The sequence below is a fragment of the Lissotriton vulgaris genome, chromosome 6 (assembly GCF_964263255.1).
Source record: "Lissotriton vulgaris chromosome 6, aLisVul1.2, whole genome shotgun sequence".
NCBI classification, from domain to species: Eukaryota; Metazoa; Chordata; class Amphibia; order Caudata; family Salamandridae; genus Lissotriton; species Lissotriton vulgaris.
In genome coordinates, this window is record NC_141694.1 from 1,401,738,816 (window position 1) to 1,401,756,112 (window position 17,297).

General features: G+C 43.8%; 1 protein-coding gene across 3 annotated transcripts in view; it reads right to left on the minus strand.

The window, feature by feature from the left end:
* Window positions 1–17,297, minus strand: part of KIZ (kizuna centrosomal protein) — an 880,037-nt gene that overhangs the window by 689,319 nt on the left and 173,421 nt on the right. For all 3 annotated transcript variants that reach the window (XM_086927508.1, XM_086927510.1, XM_086927509.1), the window contains exon 5: window positions 9,994–10,618. In XM_086927508.1, the coding sequence (XP_086783634.1) occupies window positions 9,994–10,618 (625 nt within the window). The remainder of the gene's footprint in view (window positions 1–9,993; window positions 10,619–17,297) is intronic.

Here is a 17,297-nt window from a genome sequence, read left to right on the forward strand (position 1 = left end):
GGTATGAATTCCATATACCACAAAAACTTCAGAAACAACTTGCAAGATATCTACAAAGGAGACGGTGTTTATTGATTTTTAGACTCTGCATTGGTACCTGCATGTTGCTACGTAAATAAAAATAAACAAAAAAAACAAAACGAACAATCAATAAACACACAATATTTTAAAAGTCAATCATTCTTGTTTCCTTATAGTACGCTCCCCGGACCGCTTTCTGGTGCGCGTACCGGGCGCACCCCACGATAAAAAACGATCTCTTTTTTTTTTTTGGCCCCGCGGGGCCCTTTTAAAGCCTCCACATCAAACATAGGGGGTCAGGGAGGATCTACTATGCCCCCTTATGGTCATTTGCCCCTTCGTTTTGGCCTCCTCTTGTCTCTCGATCCTACCGAGAGACAAGATGGCGGCCGCTCCGGACTGTTTAGAATGTTGACAGACACCGGAGAGCCAATCAGCTTCGCTTCGCAAAGCTCCGTTACGCGAAAAGTACGCAAACCGGAGCACTACCCGGGACGCTGTCACAGATATATCTGTTTTTTAAACGTTAATTTCTCAAAATCCACTGGAGCACATATATTGAGACCCAGCAAAGGCACATCGGGCTAACAGTCCCTACAATTTTGCCAAGTTTCGTGAAAATCCATTCAGCCGTTCGAGCTAAAAGTGAGGCCAAACGCCCTATGGAAAACTCAATGTTAAAAACGCGTTTTGGGACCCCCCTTTTTTCTCGGCCCCCCCTTGACGAAACCCCCCCACATTTTCAGGGGCTGCTCAGAAACAAAATGTGCCATTTTCCTGAAAATGTCAGCCGATTCCGTCCACAAACGCCAAAGTTATTAGACATCGAATTTTCAAAAGTCCCATAGAGAAAAAATCCTAACTATATATACCTACTGGCGACCGCCAGTAGGTTATATATATATATATATATTCTTGCATAGATTCCATATGACTTCAACTGTTCTGCAAAGGATATACCCAAAGTGGCTGTACTCAAGTTTGATATGTGAGAATCCTGCACATTATTAATATATGATCTTAATTTGTCTTGTACTACTAATACAATGGAAATAGGTTATTCATACAATGGGAGAAGTGGTAATCAATCATTAAATCAGGATTTGTAGAGCGCAGCTGCTTCACCCGTGAGGGTCTTGAGGCGCTGAGGGATTATACTGCCTTCCTTCCTATTGGTTGAACATCCAGGTCTTGAGGTCCTTCCTGAACTGCTGGTGTGATGGTAAAGTTCTGTGGGGCAGGGGGAGGTTGTTCCAGGCCTTAGCCGCCAGGTCGGAGAAGGAGCGGCCTCCACTGTGCTGCTAGAGAGAGGGATCCAGAACAGAGTTTTCTGGTAGGTTGATGGAAATTCACTCATTTTTTTTGGTGCCTTGTATGTGTGGGTGAGCAGCTTGAACTGGCATCTCTCAGGTAGCCAGTGGAGTTTCCTGAGGTGAGTGGTGATGTCCCACTGTCTGGGGAGGTCGAGGATGAGTCTAGCTGGTGTGTTCTGGATAGTCTGGAGTTTCTGTATGAGTTAGGTGGTGATACCTCCATAGAGGGGATTGCCGTAGTAGAGTCTGATGGTGAAGAAAGCCTGCGTGACTGTTTGTCTTGCGTTGGTGAGAGCCATCTGAAGACCTTCCTGAGCATTCGGAGGGTGAGGAAGCAAATGGAGGAGACAGACCCAACCTGCTTCTTCATGGATAGTTGGCAGTCAAAGATGATGCTGAGGTTGTGAGCGTGTTCTGTGGGTTTGGGGGTTGGGCCGAGCTCAGGGGGCCACCATTCATTGTTCCAGAGGATTACCTTGCCTTTCCCAAACATGAGTACTTATGTCTTGTCAGTGTTGAGTGTGGGACAGTTGTTGTTCATCAGACGGCCACATGTTTCATGCATCTTTGGAACTTGTCTTTGATAGTCGTTGGGTCCTTTGTCAAGGAGAGGATGATTTGGGTGTCATCGGCGTAGGAGATGATGTTGAATCTGTGACTCTTGACTATGTTGGCCTGGGGTGCCAGACACATCAGTTAAATACTGAGTACTGTATTCTTGTTGACAACCTTGCCCATAAAACTGTAAAATTAAGTGTAAGTTTACAATTTGTATGTTTTGCCTAATGGAAACTCGCTACCACTGGTCCTTCTCTAGAGAGATGGGAGGGATTATGTAATAAAATGAACTCGGTCAAATGAACTGCACACGTGCAAAGCCCATACTGATCCTAAAGCTGGAGTAAAGAAGAATGAATGGGGAGAATTTGTTAGGTTACTGCTTCTCCTGCAGATACCCTTTCCCCAACACGAACAGTGATGGGTTGGGGATCACAACTTTGTTTTATGAATAGTTTTACTTCATATTAAGTTGACGGTTCCTGGAGCTGCATAGCGCTGCAAGCCTCAAATGTGGCACCAATGCCCTGGTTCCCAGCACCATATCTGTTCCTTGTCTGTTTGAAACATTAAATAAAATATTAAAAAATAATAAATGGTAAGGGGTGAGATGGCTGGTCCCAGGAGGTCAAGGTGATGGCATAAGAGTGACAGAATAGAACAGGCGCAAGGTTGAGGGAGATGGCTTCAGTGTCAGTATCAAGTGCGCAGATGATAGCACACCAGAGATTCTTAGGTGGCAAGTGAGGGTGGAGCAGGAAAGAGTAGGTGATGTACAATGGCAGCAGAGAGGGGTAGGTAATGGCACAGTAGAGATGGAAGAGTGGCCGATGAAGGAAAAGGTGAGATATGCAACCCAGCAAAGTCGGGCCATTGGCACAGGGGCAGGAACATGGCAGTTTAGAGGGATATGTAGTAGGCAATGGCACAGTGAACTCAGATAGATGGGAGGAGACAGTGCATCACAAGAAGTTAGTAATGACAGAGCAGAGAAAGTTGACAGCAGTGTGCCACTACCAACGGCCCTTCTTTAGAGCACCACCCCCTGCACCTCTGCCCTCGCCCGCCCCAGTTTCTTTGCTCTATCATGGATGGGGCATTTTTCCAGCCTGTGGACATTGCTAGGTATATTTCATTGCTTCATTTAAGTTATGTAACTTTAGTATTTTAGGCACATTTAATTTTTTAACAGAAAACTTAGGATAGACACATTCCAAAGAAAGAGTTTATGATCAGAAGCGGGATTGCCTTCAAGAACCAACTGTAGTTTCTTGTCAACTTAAACCAATCCATACTGATTCAGTATGAGTACTGAATATTCCTGGCCTTTGATTCATTCCGACGAGAAAGACCCGGCGATTCCTCATAGTGAAGTGTGCAAAGTAGGACGTAACAAAGTAGCTCTTCTTACAAAGATTTCTGGATTTGGTTGTTGTCATTGCATGAGAGATAGGCAGGTTATAATGATCCCCAAGACCAGTAATTTGCCTTCAATTGTAAAACACCAACAACAGCCTTACAGAATTGAGAACAGGCTTTACTAGTGACAGTATTGTGCTACCGAATCCTGAATCCAATGACTAAAAGCAGCACTGAATCTATAGGTAGATGCCAGGAATGTCATGCTAATCCTTGCCACACAAAGGCCTATAAGATTTATGCAGGTATTAATGGGGAAGACGTTGACTGGGGAGAAGTCTTTACCAAAAAACTAAGGTCAGTATTGGAAAGAAAACTGCACAATAATGCTTTAGATGTCATCATCAGTCCTTTCTGTTTCACAGTTTATCAGAGGAAAACATTAATAATTCAGTGGTGCACAAGATAGACAATAAATCAGCACTAAGATACATGGAGCACATAATGGAAAAAAAGGTTTAGACTCACTCTTCCTTGATTTACAAATGACAAAGGAGTGCTTTTAGAACATCAAATAGATCCCAACTTTAGCAAGAGTTGTGTCCTATTGCATGTTATTATTGGCATGTATATCACTGACTGGGTACACTTCGTATGTGAGTAAGATTTTCTGATGATACAAAGGTATCCCTTTCACCGCGCACCCCCTCTTCCGCCTCTTTTACCCAAATCCTTTGTCAGACCTCGTGGAAGTTAGATGTATGTACCATTAGGTGGAATGTTCAAATCATAGATTTGCATTCCAGAATGTGTTAAAACGCTAATAAAGAATTTAAATATAAAACAAAAAGGAGTTGTGTCTTTGCAAACTGAACCTGTTCTCAAGAGAGTGGATGCTCAGCTCATGCACTTTTACGGATGACAGCTTGATCAAGAAGCAATGGGTATGCTTCCTCAGGCTTGAAATCAGGGATCTCAGTATGCTTCACTAACCTTTTTGATCCTGTATTCCATCAAAGCATATCTGGAAGGTATTCGGGGCACACGTCAGGCCAGTTTAAACGCAACAATGTTTTGACATAACTAGCGTGTTTACTTTGGACACCTTCAGATCACAGTGGATCAGCCAGCCTGTACAGAATGAGCAAGGTGACAAAGATACATACCTTTGACAATGCTCTTTCTGGTGGATACTCTAACTGCAGATTACTCACCTTCAGGATATCCACAGGCATGAGGTCAGATCCAGAATCTTTCACAGCCGTGCTTCTACGTGCTGCTAAACTGCCAACATCAGTTTCTTACTGGACTCTTTCTGCACACTTTGACAACAAAACAGTTGGCGATATCAGTGAGGAGACCTCTAATTTGGGAACTTTTCAGATATTAAAAGGCCACTCCACACAATAGGATGCCAGGGGGACAGTGAGGAATCCGTGGTTAGACAGAGTGTCCACAGAAAAAGTGTAACAGAAAGTACTTTTAAAACAGCTACCACAGCAGTACCTTCCAAGGTGGAGGGTCTGTGGAGTGGTTTCAGACTAGAAACTACTGCAGGGCTGCATGGGCGAGATGCCGTTCCCATATGAATCTTATGTCTCTGTGAACGTGTGCATTGCTGCTGCGTGACAGATGTCAAGGAGAGGCACTTTGCGTGGCAATGCAGTGGTGGCAGCCTTGGCCCTGCTGAACTGGGCCCTCAGTCCTACCGGAGGTTGCTTTTTGGCCAATGAGTAGAATATGTTTACATATATGTTACCATGAGAATTTCCTTTTCAGCACCCCTAACCTTTCTCTACTACAGAAAACCCCACTAACAGCGGATTGTCCACCTGATGATCTTTTGTGCAACCACTTAAAAAACTTAAAACTCTTTTGAGGTCCAGCCAGCTAATGGAATATCTACTCTTTTCAGGGGGTGAGGCGGGAGAAGAATGTTTAGAGGGTGATGGATTCCTGAATGTGAAAAGGAGTCACTACTTTCAGCAAGGTGGCTGCCCAACTCTTCATCCCCAGTTTGTCCAAACAAATGTTGGTTGAATGTTCAGACTCCTCACCCAAGCACACAAGGCTCTACACGACATGGGCCCGAAGTACCTCAACAACCGCCTCACTTTCTACACACCTACCCACCAGCTCCGATCCGCCAGCCTCGCCCTCGCCGCCGTACCACGAATTCACAGAGCCACTGTTGGAGGAAGGTCCTTCTCCTACCTGGCGGCCAAGACATGGAACTCCCTCCCCATCCACCTACGGCTGACCCAGAATCATCTCTCCTTCAGGAAGCAACTCAAGACCTGGCTCTTTGAGCAGTAACAAACCCCCCCACCCCAGCGCCTTGAGACACTCCTGGGTGAGTAGCGTGCTATACAAATTGCCGATTGATTGATTGATTGATATTGCACCTACTAAAATCTGATACATGTGAATCAATAGTATTAGCACTATCGGGATTCCTCAAGTGGGCATGAGCTATAAGATCTGACTCGATGTAAGCTTGGGGCAGAGATGGCCCTCTTGTACTTAGCCCATAGATCGTCTGTGGTGGGATTGGCTATCAGATGTTGTTTTATTATAACAGTTGGTGACCAAATTAGGATTTCAGTCTTACTACTATCTTATATTACTGAGCTGGGTCTCATTTGCACGGATATCACCTGTTCAGGAGATATAATAAAATACTATATCAGAACGCAGCGTGCTTCAGAATTATCACTGAAAGCTCAAATTAAAGTAATCTTTAAAGTAGAAAGCTCCCCGTGGCAGGAACAGTTGGTAGCCGCAACAAGTTTACTTGAAATAGAAGCCCAATACTTGCACAACCTGGACATCCCGGCAATAGCCTGGAAAAAGACAGGGAATACACAGGTCAAGAGAATTTCCTATGTAAGGGACCTGGAAAGTCTACACCACCAACCCAACCTTTAAACAATGGACGCTTCTTACATCCTGGGAAAACCTCGGCCTTATTTTGAGCAAGCTTTGACACTTTTGGCTCGGAAAAGAATCTCCTTTATGAGACTTCTAGCATTGCCTATTGTGGACTTCAATCCATCCTGGGCCTGGCAAGACAATTCAGTTGCCTGTCATCTTTGCAGTTACCATTGTGAATCCTGGCTCCATTTGGTATGTTGCTGCCCAAAGCTAGCCAGAGAGCGGCAATGTCTGGTACTCCCAAGTTGCAGGTCTCACGGCATTGGACAATACAGAAAAGTCTCAGATCTGTGCTTCTCTGCTAATACAACTCAAACTGTGGCCAGACTAGGAAAATTCATTGATGCAATCCGGATTGCAATTACACAAAAGATCAAGAACTAATCAAAGGGCCACCATGCAAGAGTGACTATATTTAATTGTTTTATAAAGTTAAAATATAATTCCTGTTTCTACAATACATTTAGAGACCTCTCTGGGATAACATTTATCACAACTTCCAGGCTCACAAGGAAATAAAAAAAGATCAAGACCTGAGGACTAATCAAGTCAATCCAGGTACCTGGCACAGAACCAAGAAACATTAACATTAACAAGTTTAGTGCTCATCTAAAAAGTTATGCAAACGTGCCCACCAGACGCAGGAGTAAGCTGTACACATCAGCACTTTAGTTTCAGCTCGGACAATCATTTTAAGACTTTTACTCTTTTAGTTCTTAGCAAACACAGTGAAATTTTTACTTTTCTCCTTCTTAATAGCTTTTTAAATGATTGTATATTGTAATTATTTTAATTAAGAGAACAATAAAGTATACATGACTACTACTATCTAGTTGATATTCTTAATGCCTTGTTGCACTAGCCACTTTCGAGCTGTTTGATGCTATAACTGGGCAAGTGTGCAAATGAAATGTAATCTCCCTTGGTAAGTATGTTTAAACTATGTTAGCTGCTCTGAGGCAATAGTCACTTTTGAGTCGTATGATTCTTTAATCTTCATTCAAGCAAGACTGCAGATGAAAAAGATTTTTGACTGTTTAAATCTGGCTGCATCTTGTGATTACTGTATTTGATTTGCCTGATCTGTAACCTTGATTTATGAATTTGAGGATGTAACTAGTATACTTTTTAGCTCTTGGACTCTCGCACAAAAGCTATATTTGGCAACTGACAACCCTGGTTTTTGTGTATGTTGTCTTTTACTATGCAACGACGTTAGACATTGTTGGCCGGTGTCCACTGGACTTATTCCCCAGTTGGCCAATAAGTATTTGATTCTTCTTTTTAAACTGTTGTTTTTATGATTTTTCTGATTTTATAATGCTTGTGCTGTACTTTGAGGTTGTTTAAGGCCGTAATAAAGTAATTTGATGATGTTGAACCATTCCTTTTAGAAGGAACAAATTCAATAGCATAAACGAGTAATTTGATGTTGTTATTGGATATTGAAGTTAGAAACAAATTAGCAAGCCCACCTTGAAGGTTGTGTTTGAACAAGTATCAACTTGCACATCTGAATCAGCAGGATGTCTACAGAATGACAACACATCATCCAGGTTATGAGATTTATCACCTTAGGCAGGGCATAGAGTCAACATTTCACCCATTTGCTTTTGTACTGAATCCTATCAGTAGCTTGCCTGAAAGCAACCAGAACATTTTGGCTAACAGACTAAAGGCTGAGATATAAGCAGTAACTCACGCCAATCCACTGTAAAAATGATGAGTTTCAATTCATCCATGAGTAAAAGGTTCTCCTTAAGAGGAAGCAAGATAGCTTCCCAGCTGAGGCAATGCACAATGTTTGAAAAACAGACTTGGCAGGGCCATGCTGGGTCACTACAATGAACAAGCTCTAGAGACTACTTTTGATCTTTCAGATGACCTTCAGAACCAAGCAATCTAAGGCAAAGATATGTAAGACCTCCCTGACAATACAAAAATGATATGATTCCTAGAAGGAAACTCTGTGATATTTTCTGTTTTGCTGATCACTCCCATGCCTCAAACAAGGAGTTAAGGACAGTCTGGATTGAGTTCCCACTAATGTGGTGAGCTCTGACACAGGTAAAGAATATCTGACCTGTGAATAAGGACTCTCATAATCTGAGAGAACAAATAACTGTATGCCGTGACATTGTCCATCCTCCGAGTGAAACTGCTGCCAGACAACAATGTGGCTTCTTTCAGAAACACAGAGGTTCCAGTGTTGCTGGTGTGTCTCAATATCACCATGGGTCTGACAAATGGAAGGAAAGACTTAAAAGCCAAGAAGACTACAATGAGGTACAGGACAATTCGTTAGCCTTTAGCAGGGTGTTCAAGGAGTGCAAAATGGTATCCAATTCCAACACAGATGACAAGTTTGAGACTCTATATCTGGTTTAAAAAAATTCAACATCTTCACTTTCTGAGTCATCTGAACAGAAGTGTTTATTTAAATAATCTAAAACATCTTACATTGAGTCGGCTCTACAAATGCACGTTTGATAATAAGCAACACGGTTACATCAACGAGATGCAGCAAAGAAAGAATATCGGAGCGGATGGTGGTGGGGAACGGTTTGCCCAAGACATTGAGGTGACACAACATCACCACCAATGTGGTCTTTCATACATAAATGCAGAATCACATATTGCTCAGTTCTTGAAAATGATTCACAGGCGACAGGCCTGTTTATTGTAGCTTGGGAAGTAGAGAGATGCATGTTGTAGGTTTAAAGAAATAGGATAAAGAGAGACTGACCTAGTGGGGCAACTGATTCAGAGTTTTCTCTTGCTACACATTTCCAACATAGATTTATTGACTACATTAGGTGACTCGTGCAGTAAGAATGGCAATTTTATTGATGCCAGAAACACATAGAATACATTCTCAATTTCTTGTCGGAAGAATGTTTTTTGATTTCTGTAGATCAACAAAGGTGAATACGATCAGAGGTTTCTGCTTCGAGAGTAAAGGTATACTATTCAGGTAGAATAACATTAACAGTCTCGTCAAGCACAAAGTTTGAAGTAGATAAGATTACTGTTGATGTCCCATTCCCAATTTTTCGCTGCAAGTTCTCACTGATAATCAAGCAATTACAACTTTTAAGAATTTTATGACTGCTGCCAGTTATGCTGAGCTGGTGACAGCATCCGATGGACAGGAAGGGATACCTCATCAGTCTGTACATTTTAGGTTCATTTTGACAATATGCAATATCTGCTATTGGGGAATTGCAAAATAAATACAAATTTAACCTATTCCGCGTCTGTGTCACTAAATCTGATTTTTTTTTTCAAACTTAAAAGAAGAATATATTTTCTGGTTGATAGTGCATAAAAAAATATTTATAATGCTGAGATATAATTTTAAAAAAATGAAATCGCTTTTCATTTGAATCTGATTTCGTGACTGTTAACCACACCTTTTAAGTTACAATTTTCTGTTAATATAGCATAAGTGATGTAATGCCTTTACATGGTTCCAGTTTTAAAAAAAGGCGAAGAACTCAAATAATATATAATATTTTCGACACATTATGCTGCATGCCTAAGGACCAACACTCAAGTCAGCTAGCACGTGCATGCACACACAGTGAGTACTCGATTCCACACCCATTGTATGCATTTGAAAACCACTGTCTGTCACCAAGAAAAGTTCACCATGGTGGCAACATGTGAGGAAAAGGAACCCAAGAGATCTTTCATGGCTTTGTTACAAACTGCAATTCATAAGTCGGCACAGGTACGATCACAGACTTTAAAGTAAAGTAAATACATTCTAGAAAGTGAATATAAGCTCTCTGCACATTTCTCGTACCTTCCCCGGCCTCAGGATTATCTGATGGTCGTTCACTGAAGGAATTCGGCGCCCCGGGAAATAATTCAGGATGGCTCGGTTCAAATCTTTCTTCATTAATGACTGGCTTTTCATGCGCCAACACCTTTTCAACTTTGCTGCTAGGATTGTAATATTTTAAATCCTTGTTTCTGTTCTCGTGGCTTAATCTCTCATGTAACTGGCTGCCGAGTTTAGCAGATTGCTCATCTTCCATTGAATGACTTCGATTACTTGTAACACTTTCTAGGTCTGCGCTGTGAGTCGGCTCGTGCTCAGATGATATGCTTGATGAGATAGATGCCTTTTTTCTAATCTGGAGGGATGTCTTCCCATCTATTTTGTCAGACTTATTTAAGCACTGCATATCGCCATTAGTTTGTATTACACATCTGTCTGTCAGGCTGCTGCTCTCTGCAGCCTGTCTGCATGCATTTGGGTCATAAATTGAAAAGCTCTTTGTGGGCAGGGGAGATTTGTGCTGTGTGCTGAAATGTTCAATGCTTGAGCTGTCGGACATTTGGCGGCTCATAAAGATTGTTGCTGGATGATATGATCCTCTTGACAGGCTTGCTTTAATTCCTGCCTGTTTTTCAGCCTGTAGCACCTGAAAACAGAGATTGAGGACATTTAAAATCTACTTTGGCAATGCAAATAGTTTTCTTGTACACACATATATGATATAGTACTCGTGAGGGTGCAATTATGAACAAGTCTCTAAGTATTCACGAAAAGTCCCCATAATGATGATGATACTTTAAAAAATGTAAAAAACGAAAAAGGGTCCATCCTCACATTGGCTGCCTTTGGCCATGCGCTGCGTGGATTGGCCACAATTGGCTGGTTGTGCACAGAACTTGGTCAATGGCTGCACACCGAATGCAATCATGGCCTTACGATATTTATACCAATATGTACAGCACCTAAAGCACAGCCTCCTTATATAATAACACCCTCAAAATCAATAAATATTCTGGGTCGTCACTTTAATAGGATTGTGATATGTAATCTCATCTAAAGATCATCTATGCCAATTGTAATTGCATCTGGCACCACAAAATTGAGCAAGTTATGGACTGTATCCCCAATTGGAGAATTTCAATGGAATTTAAGTTTTCAAATCATAACTTCTTTCTAATTAAGTTTTAAGTGAACTCTGGAGTTTTTTTTAAATATGACCGAAGGTGTTATAATCAACACTAACAATATTCTCACTTTGACTGAAGTTTTTTCAATGTTCACCCCTTCGTAGGAGGTGAAGAGCAAACATAATAGTTGGCATTCATTGAATAAGGCTTAATTTCTGTACATTTATGCATATGTGTTTGTGTGTTTGTGTGTGTACATGTGCGTATAAACACATTAGGGTGCATGTAAAAATTAAACTTTAATTAATTATTCAATGAATGGTTGTGATCCAATTGCCCCCCTTGCTTTAATTTCCAATGAAGTGGCTGAATAATTATCTGCAGAATTTTCACCATAATATTACAACTTCGGATTGCATTCAGGAGTAAAAAAACAAAATAAAGATGACCAATTGCATTACATTCCTTAGTAATTCCAAAACAAACAAAACTGAGACGGTTGTATTTTTCCAGTGAAATGTTTTGCACCCGAAATTTTAAAGTTAATGTGATTGATTCATGACTTCATGTCACCCAAAAATGTTTTGGGGCAATGACTAGGCACACCATGCAATCCACAAATGGACAGACATCACCCAACGCCTAACTCTTGAATACACACATACTGACATTCCCTCAAGGTCATAATCTTTTAAGACTACATCCTTCCATCCTCGCTCACCAAAGCCCTCACTGAACACATTTTAGCACCATATTAAGCATCATCAATGCATCAAGCTCAAGTGATCCTGCCACCCCTCAAACTGCCTGAGAAAAACATCTCAACACTGCCAAGCTGAGCAATTACAAACCTATTCCGATCACCCTTCCTCGGATAAAATCACACGAGCATCCCCTCTTCCACCTTAGGAATAAGTACAAATCCAAAACTTCTCCCAACTTTCACTGTGGCTCCAGGCTACGCTTCAGCAATGAAAACCATCAACATCCAGGGAGAAAATGATGCCCTATTCATACTGAACAATTGTGTTCCCTGCTTGTTTGCTCAGTGAGAATCTCAGCAGCCTCTGCTATAAAGGACCATAAATAATTATGGACAGAAATATAAGGTACCGTTACTTCCCAATTCTCCATTTTCTTTGCTGAGAGACGCAAATTCATCCAAATAGAATCCTCCAGGTACCCTAATGTGACAGTCACTTTTAGAATCATGCCAATGATCTTTACTGTCACCAACCATCTTCAATTTATACAAGGAGCAAATTAGTGTCTTTCTAAACAATCAAGAGTTTCACCCTTCGCCATCCTGACATCACTGAGCTATACCTAAAAGAATAATCCACTAAAGAACTCCTGCAGTTAATTTCATGCCTTTCACTCATTGACCAGAAACTCAGGACCCATTATGCTATCTGGGTTCTGCACTTCTTGAGAGCACTGAAGTAACAGTTGAGGACAAACACTGATTCTGCAGGGCAAAAGCATCACATTCCCAATCCGAGGTTCAAAGGGGATGTGTTTCCCTTTATAGGGCAAGGGTCGTTCTCCTTAGTATGGGCAGGTGACGGAGTTTGTGTGATACTGAAGTAACAGTGCATGATTTACAACTCTGAGACTCCATATCCTTCCTAATCAGACTGGTTCCTCTTTCCTGAAAATTCAGAAGGTCGTTCAAAATTCAGCATTTGAAGCAGAATCTACTGGGCAATCAACCACCTGTGTAAAAGTTGCACACCTACCTTTATAAACACTTGAAAACTAGGTATTTTATCACACAATACTACCACCTCCCAATTCTTCCACATTCCTTCCATCCCCTCCGCTCGCTCTGTTCACTCTCCAAATCACACTGTAGTTATTTTGTGCTCCGTTACTAAACACAGGTGGTGCATTAAAATGTAAAAGAAAGATGATGGTGATAATGACAGCCTGATTGGCAGACACAGACTGCAATACAATGCAAAATTATCATTATTCTCAGTGCTAAGCGTACACTTTACAAATACCCCAAACAAAAATAGACATACACAATAACTGAACTTCAGCCAAGTGTGTTCTTTGTCTTTCAACAAGACAGTCTTGTTGAAATATTTCTACAATGATGCCTCAGTAAAATACATAAATATTTGTTTCATTCGCATACTCCAGGCTTTCCAGATGATGCCTATGGTGTGCTTCATCAAGCAGCCTTACAGACAAATTGAACAATAGTGGTCCAAGAACCGATCTCTGTAGGCCCTACTCGTCCTGAAGGAGGGTGGTCTGATGATTGCATAGCAGGCACATCCACTTCAAATCAGTTCTCTATATAACCTACAAACAAAGGCTTTTCACAGTTTTAGCATCAGAAGGATACATACCTAAGCTTTGAAAATGAAGCACAGAAGAATGCCTACCAACGAGTGCAAGAGCATCATCTGTGCCAGGAGCTTACAGGAACACATACAACAGGATTTAATAGCACCAGTTTGGCATCTTTTCTTTGCAATATGGTATAAAGTCCTAGAAACGACTGAAAGGGATGGGTTGACAAGTGTGGCACACAAATCTACCATGTCACAATAGTCCCTTTCATAAGGCCAAATGGAAAAGTCTCCAGCACACAGGTTTTCCAATACATCCTAGAGAATGGTTTCATAAGCTCAGGGACAGAAATGAGAGAGACTTGACATTGAGACAAATTGTATAGTTAGAACCGTGTCATTCTCTTCTCAAACACAAGTAACATTATAAACAAGCACTGGCAATGCCAATAGGCCTGGCTTTTTACTGAAACATCTCTTTAGCCACTGAGGAGTTTAGGCACTCAAGAATTAATCATAAATGCACTCGTGCACTCATAAAACCATTCATTCGCCCACTGACTCATTCTTTCCTTTAGCCACTAACTCACCTGTAATAATTTCAGACACACAAACTCCTACAATCATAAGCAATATAATGACAGTAATATTAAACAGGAAATGGAAGACAGACAACATCCCACCACCTAAACGTGGAGGGCATATAATTGCAATATAAAAATACAATTAAACATGATATGTGATAATGACACACTATGCACAATACCATTCCGAGGTAGCTGCTAAGTAAACATTGCGCTGGGCACCAATCTTCGACTGCTAATGTGTGTAATAATGCATCACTGTTGTAGTAGCTGTGGTGGCCAACATAATGTGCCTTTAAACTGTAAAACAATGATACATTATAGACAATACCATTGCAAGTTGCCATCTAATTTAACAAGCATTTACAATGCAATGGTTTCGCCTTTGGAAAAGTTAGAGCTATTGGCATTGTAAATGACAAAATTTGTATTTATGTGTTGGTTTTGAAAACAGATAAATAAATGGCATTGTCATTTACATTGCCATTAGCTTAATCACTCGCAAAAGGGAGACCTATTGTACCCTACGGACGAGCTCAGCAGACAGCAATTACTACCACACACACACACCCAGAGCCACACACCCAGAGCCAGCCACACACGCCCAGAGCCAGCCACACACACACACCCAGAGCCATACACACACACACACACACACCCAGAGCCCCCCCCACACACACACCCAGAGCCCCCCCCACACACACACCCAGAGCCCCCCCACACACACACACACCCAGAGCCCCCCCACACACACACCCAGACACACACACACACACCCAGAGCCACACACACCCACCCAGAGCCACACACACACTCAGGAGAGCAAGCACAGCGAGGGGGCAGGGAAGCAAGCACAGCGAGGGGGCAGGGAAGCAAGCACAGCGAGGGGGCAGGGAAGCAAGATCAGCGAGGGGGCAGGGAAGCAAGCACAGCGAGGGGGCAGGGAAGCAAGCACAGCGAGGGGGCAGGGAAGCAAGCACAGCGAGGGGGCAGGGAAGCAAGCACAGCAAGGGGGCAGGGAAGCAAGCACAGCAAGGGGGCAGGGAATCAAGCACAGCCAGGTTGCAGGGGAGCAAGCACAGCCAGGGGAAGGGGAACCAGGAGCGGGGTAGCAAGCAAAGCCAGGAAGCGGGGAAGCAAGCATAGCCAGGGGGCAGGGAAGCAAGCACAGCCAGGGGGGAGGGAAGCAAGCACAGCCAGGGGGCAGGGAAGCAAGCACAGCCAGGGGGCAGGGAAGCAAGCACAGCCAGGGGGCAGGGAAGCAAGCACAGCCAGGGGGCAGGGAAGCAAGCACAGCCAGGGGGCAGGGAAGCAAGCACAGCCAGGGGGCAGGGAAGCAAGCACGGGCAGGGGGCAGAGAAGCAAGCACAGCCAGGGGGCAGGGAAGCAAGCACAGACAGGGGGCAGGGAAGCAAGCACAGCCAGGGGGCAGGGAAGCAAGTACGGGCAGGGAACCAAGCACGGGCAGGGAACCAAGCACAGCCAGGGGGCAGGGAACCAAGCACAGCCAGGGGGTAGGGAAGCAAGCACAGCCAGGGGGTAGGGAAGCAAGCACAGCCAGGGGGCAGGGAAGCAAGCACAGCCAGGGGGCAGGGAAGCAAGCACAGCCATGTTTCCAGTGCTTGGCTATTCTGATCAAACCATTGTTATCCGGCCTGCCACTCAAACGAAAACAACTCCCAGAATACCTTAAATAGCTAAATGAAACCTCAGAAGTAACAAGCATTCACAATGCCGGAGACACGGACAGCAGGAAGGGGGCGATTGGGAACGGGCACACGGACAGCGGGAGGGGGGGCGGGAACGGGCACACATGGACAGCGGGACATAAACAGTAATCACCACTCTGGCAGGAAGAGATGGCCAGGCGACGAGCAAGCATGTTCCACGACGGCAACCGCACTGAGAAAAAACACCCATGCAGTCTGTTCGAACACTCAACCTAAATGTATTAGAGCTGACTCGGGGGCCGTGTGGGTGTCTTAGAGAACACGAGAAAAGGACGAGATGTGCAGCAGATACTGGAAAGGGGCACATATTGTGAAACTCAGCTAAGAGTATGAAACAAGCATTTACAATGTCAGGGATACGGACAGCGGGAAGGGGGGGTGGGAACGGGCACACGGACAGCGGGGGGTACACTAGTGCTGCTAGGTTGTGGGACCAGGGGGAGGAGATATGTTTGAGAGAAGGGAGGGCGGCGATGAGGGGGTTGAGCTAGAGCTGTTGGATGCTGTGGTGGGGGGTCACTAATGTTGGTAGGGTGTGTGGCCGGGGGGAGGGGCGTTTGAGATAGGGGAGGGGGGAGATAAGGTTATAGTGAGGGGGAGGAGTCTGATTCTGCGTTAGAGGTATAGGTGTATTGGGGGAGGGGTGGGCAGCCCAGGGTGAGGGGTCCCGGACTTATATACCTCCGCATGTGTGGGCGGAGTGTAGTTTGTAGTGGGTGTTGTGCGTTTCGAGAGGGGGTGGGTGGACGTTCAGGGGGAGAGGTCCTGCAGATGTGGAGAGGCCTACGGCAGCGAGGAAGGCTAGGGGGTAGGTGAGGTGGGGAATTAGGTGGTGGAACGTGCATTACATGTGACTATGGGGTGAGGGCTCTGGGCTAGTGGGAGGGGGGATGATATGTGTGTGACAGAAGTAGGTGCAGAGGGTTTGGAGATGTCTAGGAAGGTTTGGGGATGTCAGTTTGTAGATTAGGTGGGGATTTGGGTGGTGGGACGAGCAGTTATGGTGACTAGGGGGTTGTTGGCTCTGGGCTAGTGGGATGGGGGTTGTTAAGTGGGAGACAGACGAAGATGAGGGAGGAGGATTGGGGGCAGGTTTGGATAGAAGGTCTATCAGGGAGCAGGTGTAGAGGTGGTGCTCGGGTGCTTGGATGAGATGTTGCCGGTTTTGTAAATAGAGATGTCAATTTCTCCAAAAGCAGGGGAAGGAGAGGTAGAAAGTTTTAAACTGTATGGGATATTGCTGGATTTAGAGATGGTGAGATATCTCCATTTGGAGGAGCGTTTGGAGTAGAAAATAGGGTTGGTTATTGTAGGTGAGGTAAGGCTTAGATAGGAGTCAACTATAAGTGTTTTGGGGTGTTTAGTCAGTAGTTTATGCTTAAAGTTTTTCTTGGCATGTTTGGACAGATAGGATGGGTATAGGATGTTCCAGGAATTGGGACCATGTCTTGAGAGTGCGGGGGTAGGGGGAGCGGGGCCAGGGGATGGGGTTGTTAAATGGGCCATCATCACCTCCCCAAAATAAAAAAAATAAACACGCCCACAGCCGCATGACGTAGCGAAAAGCCTAAAAATCGCCGG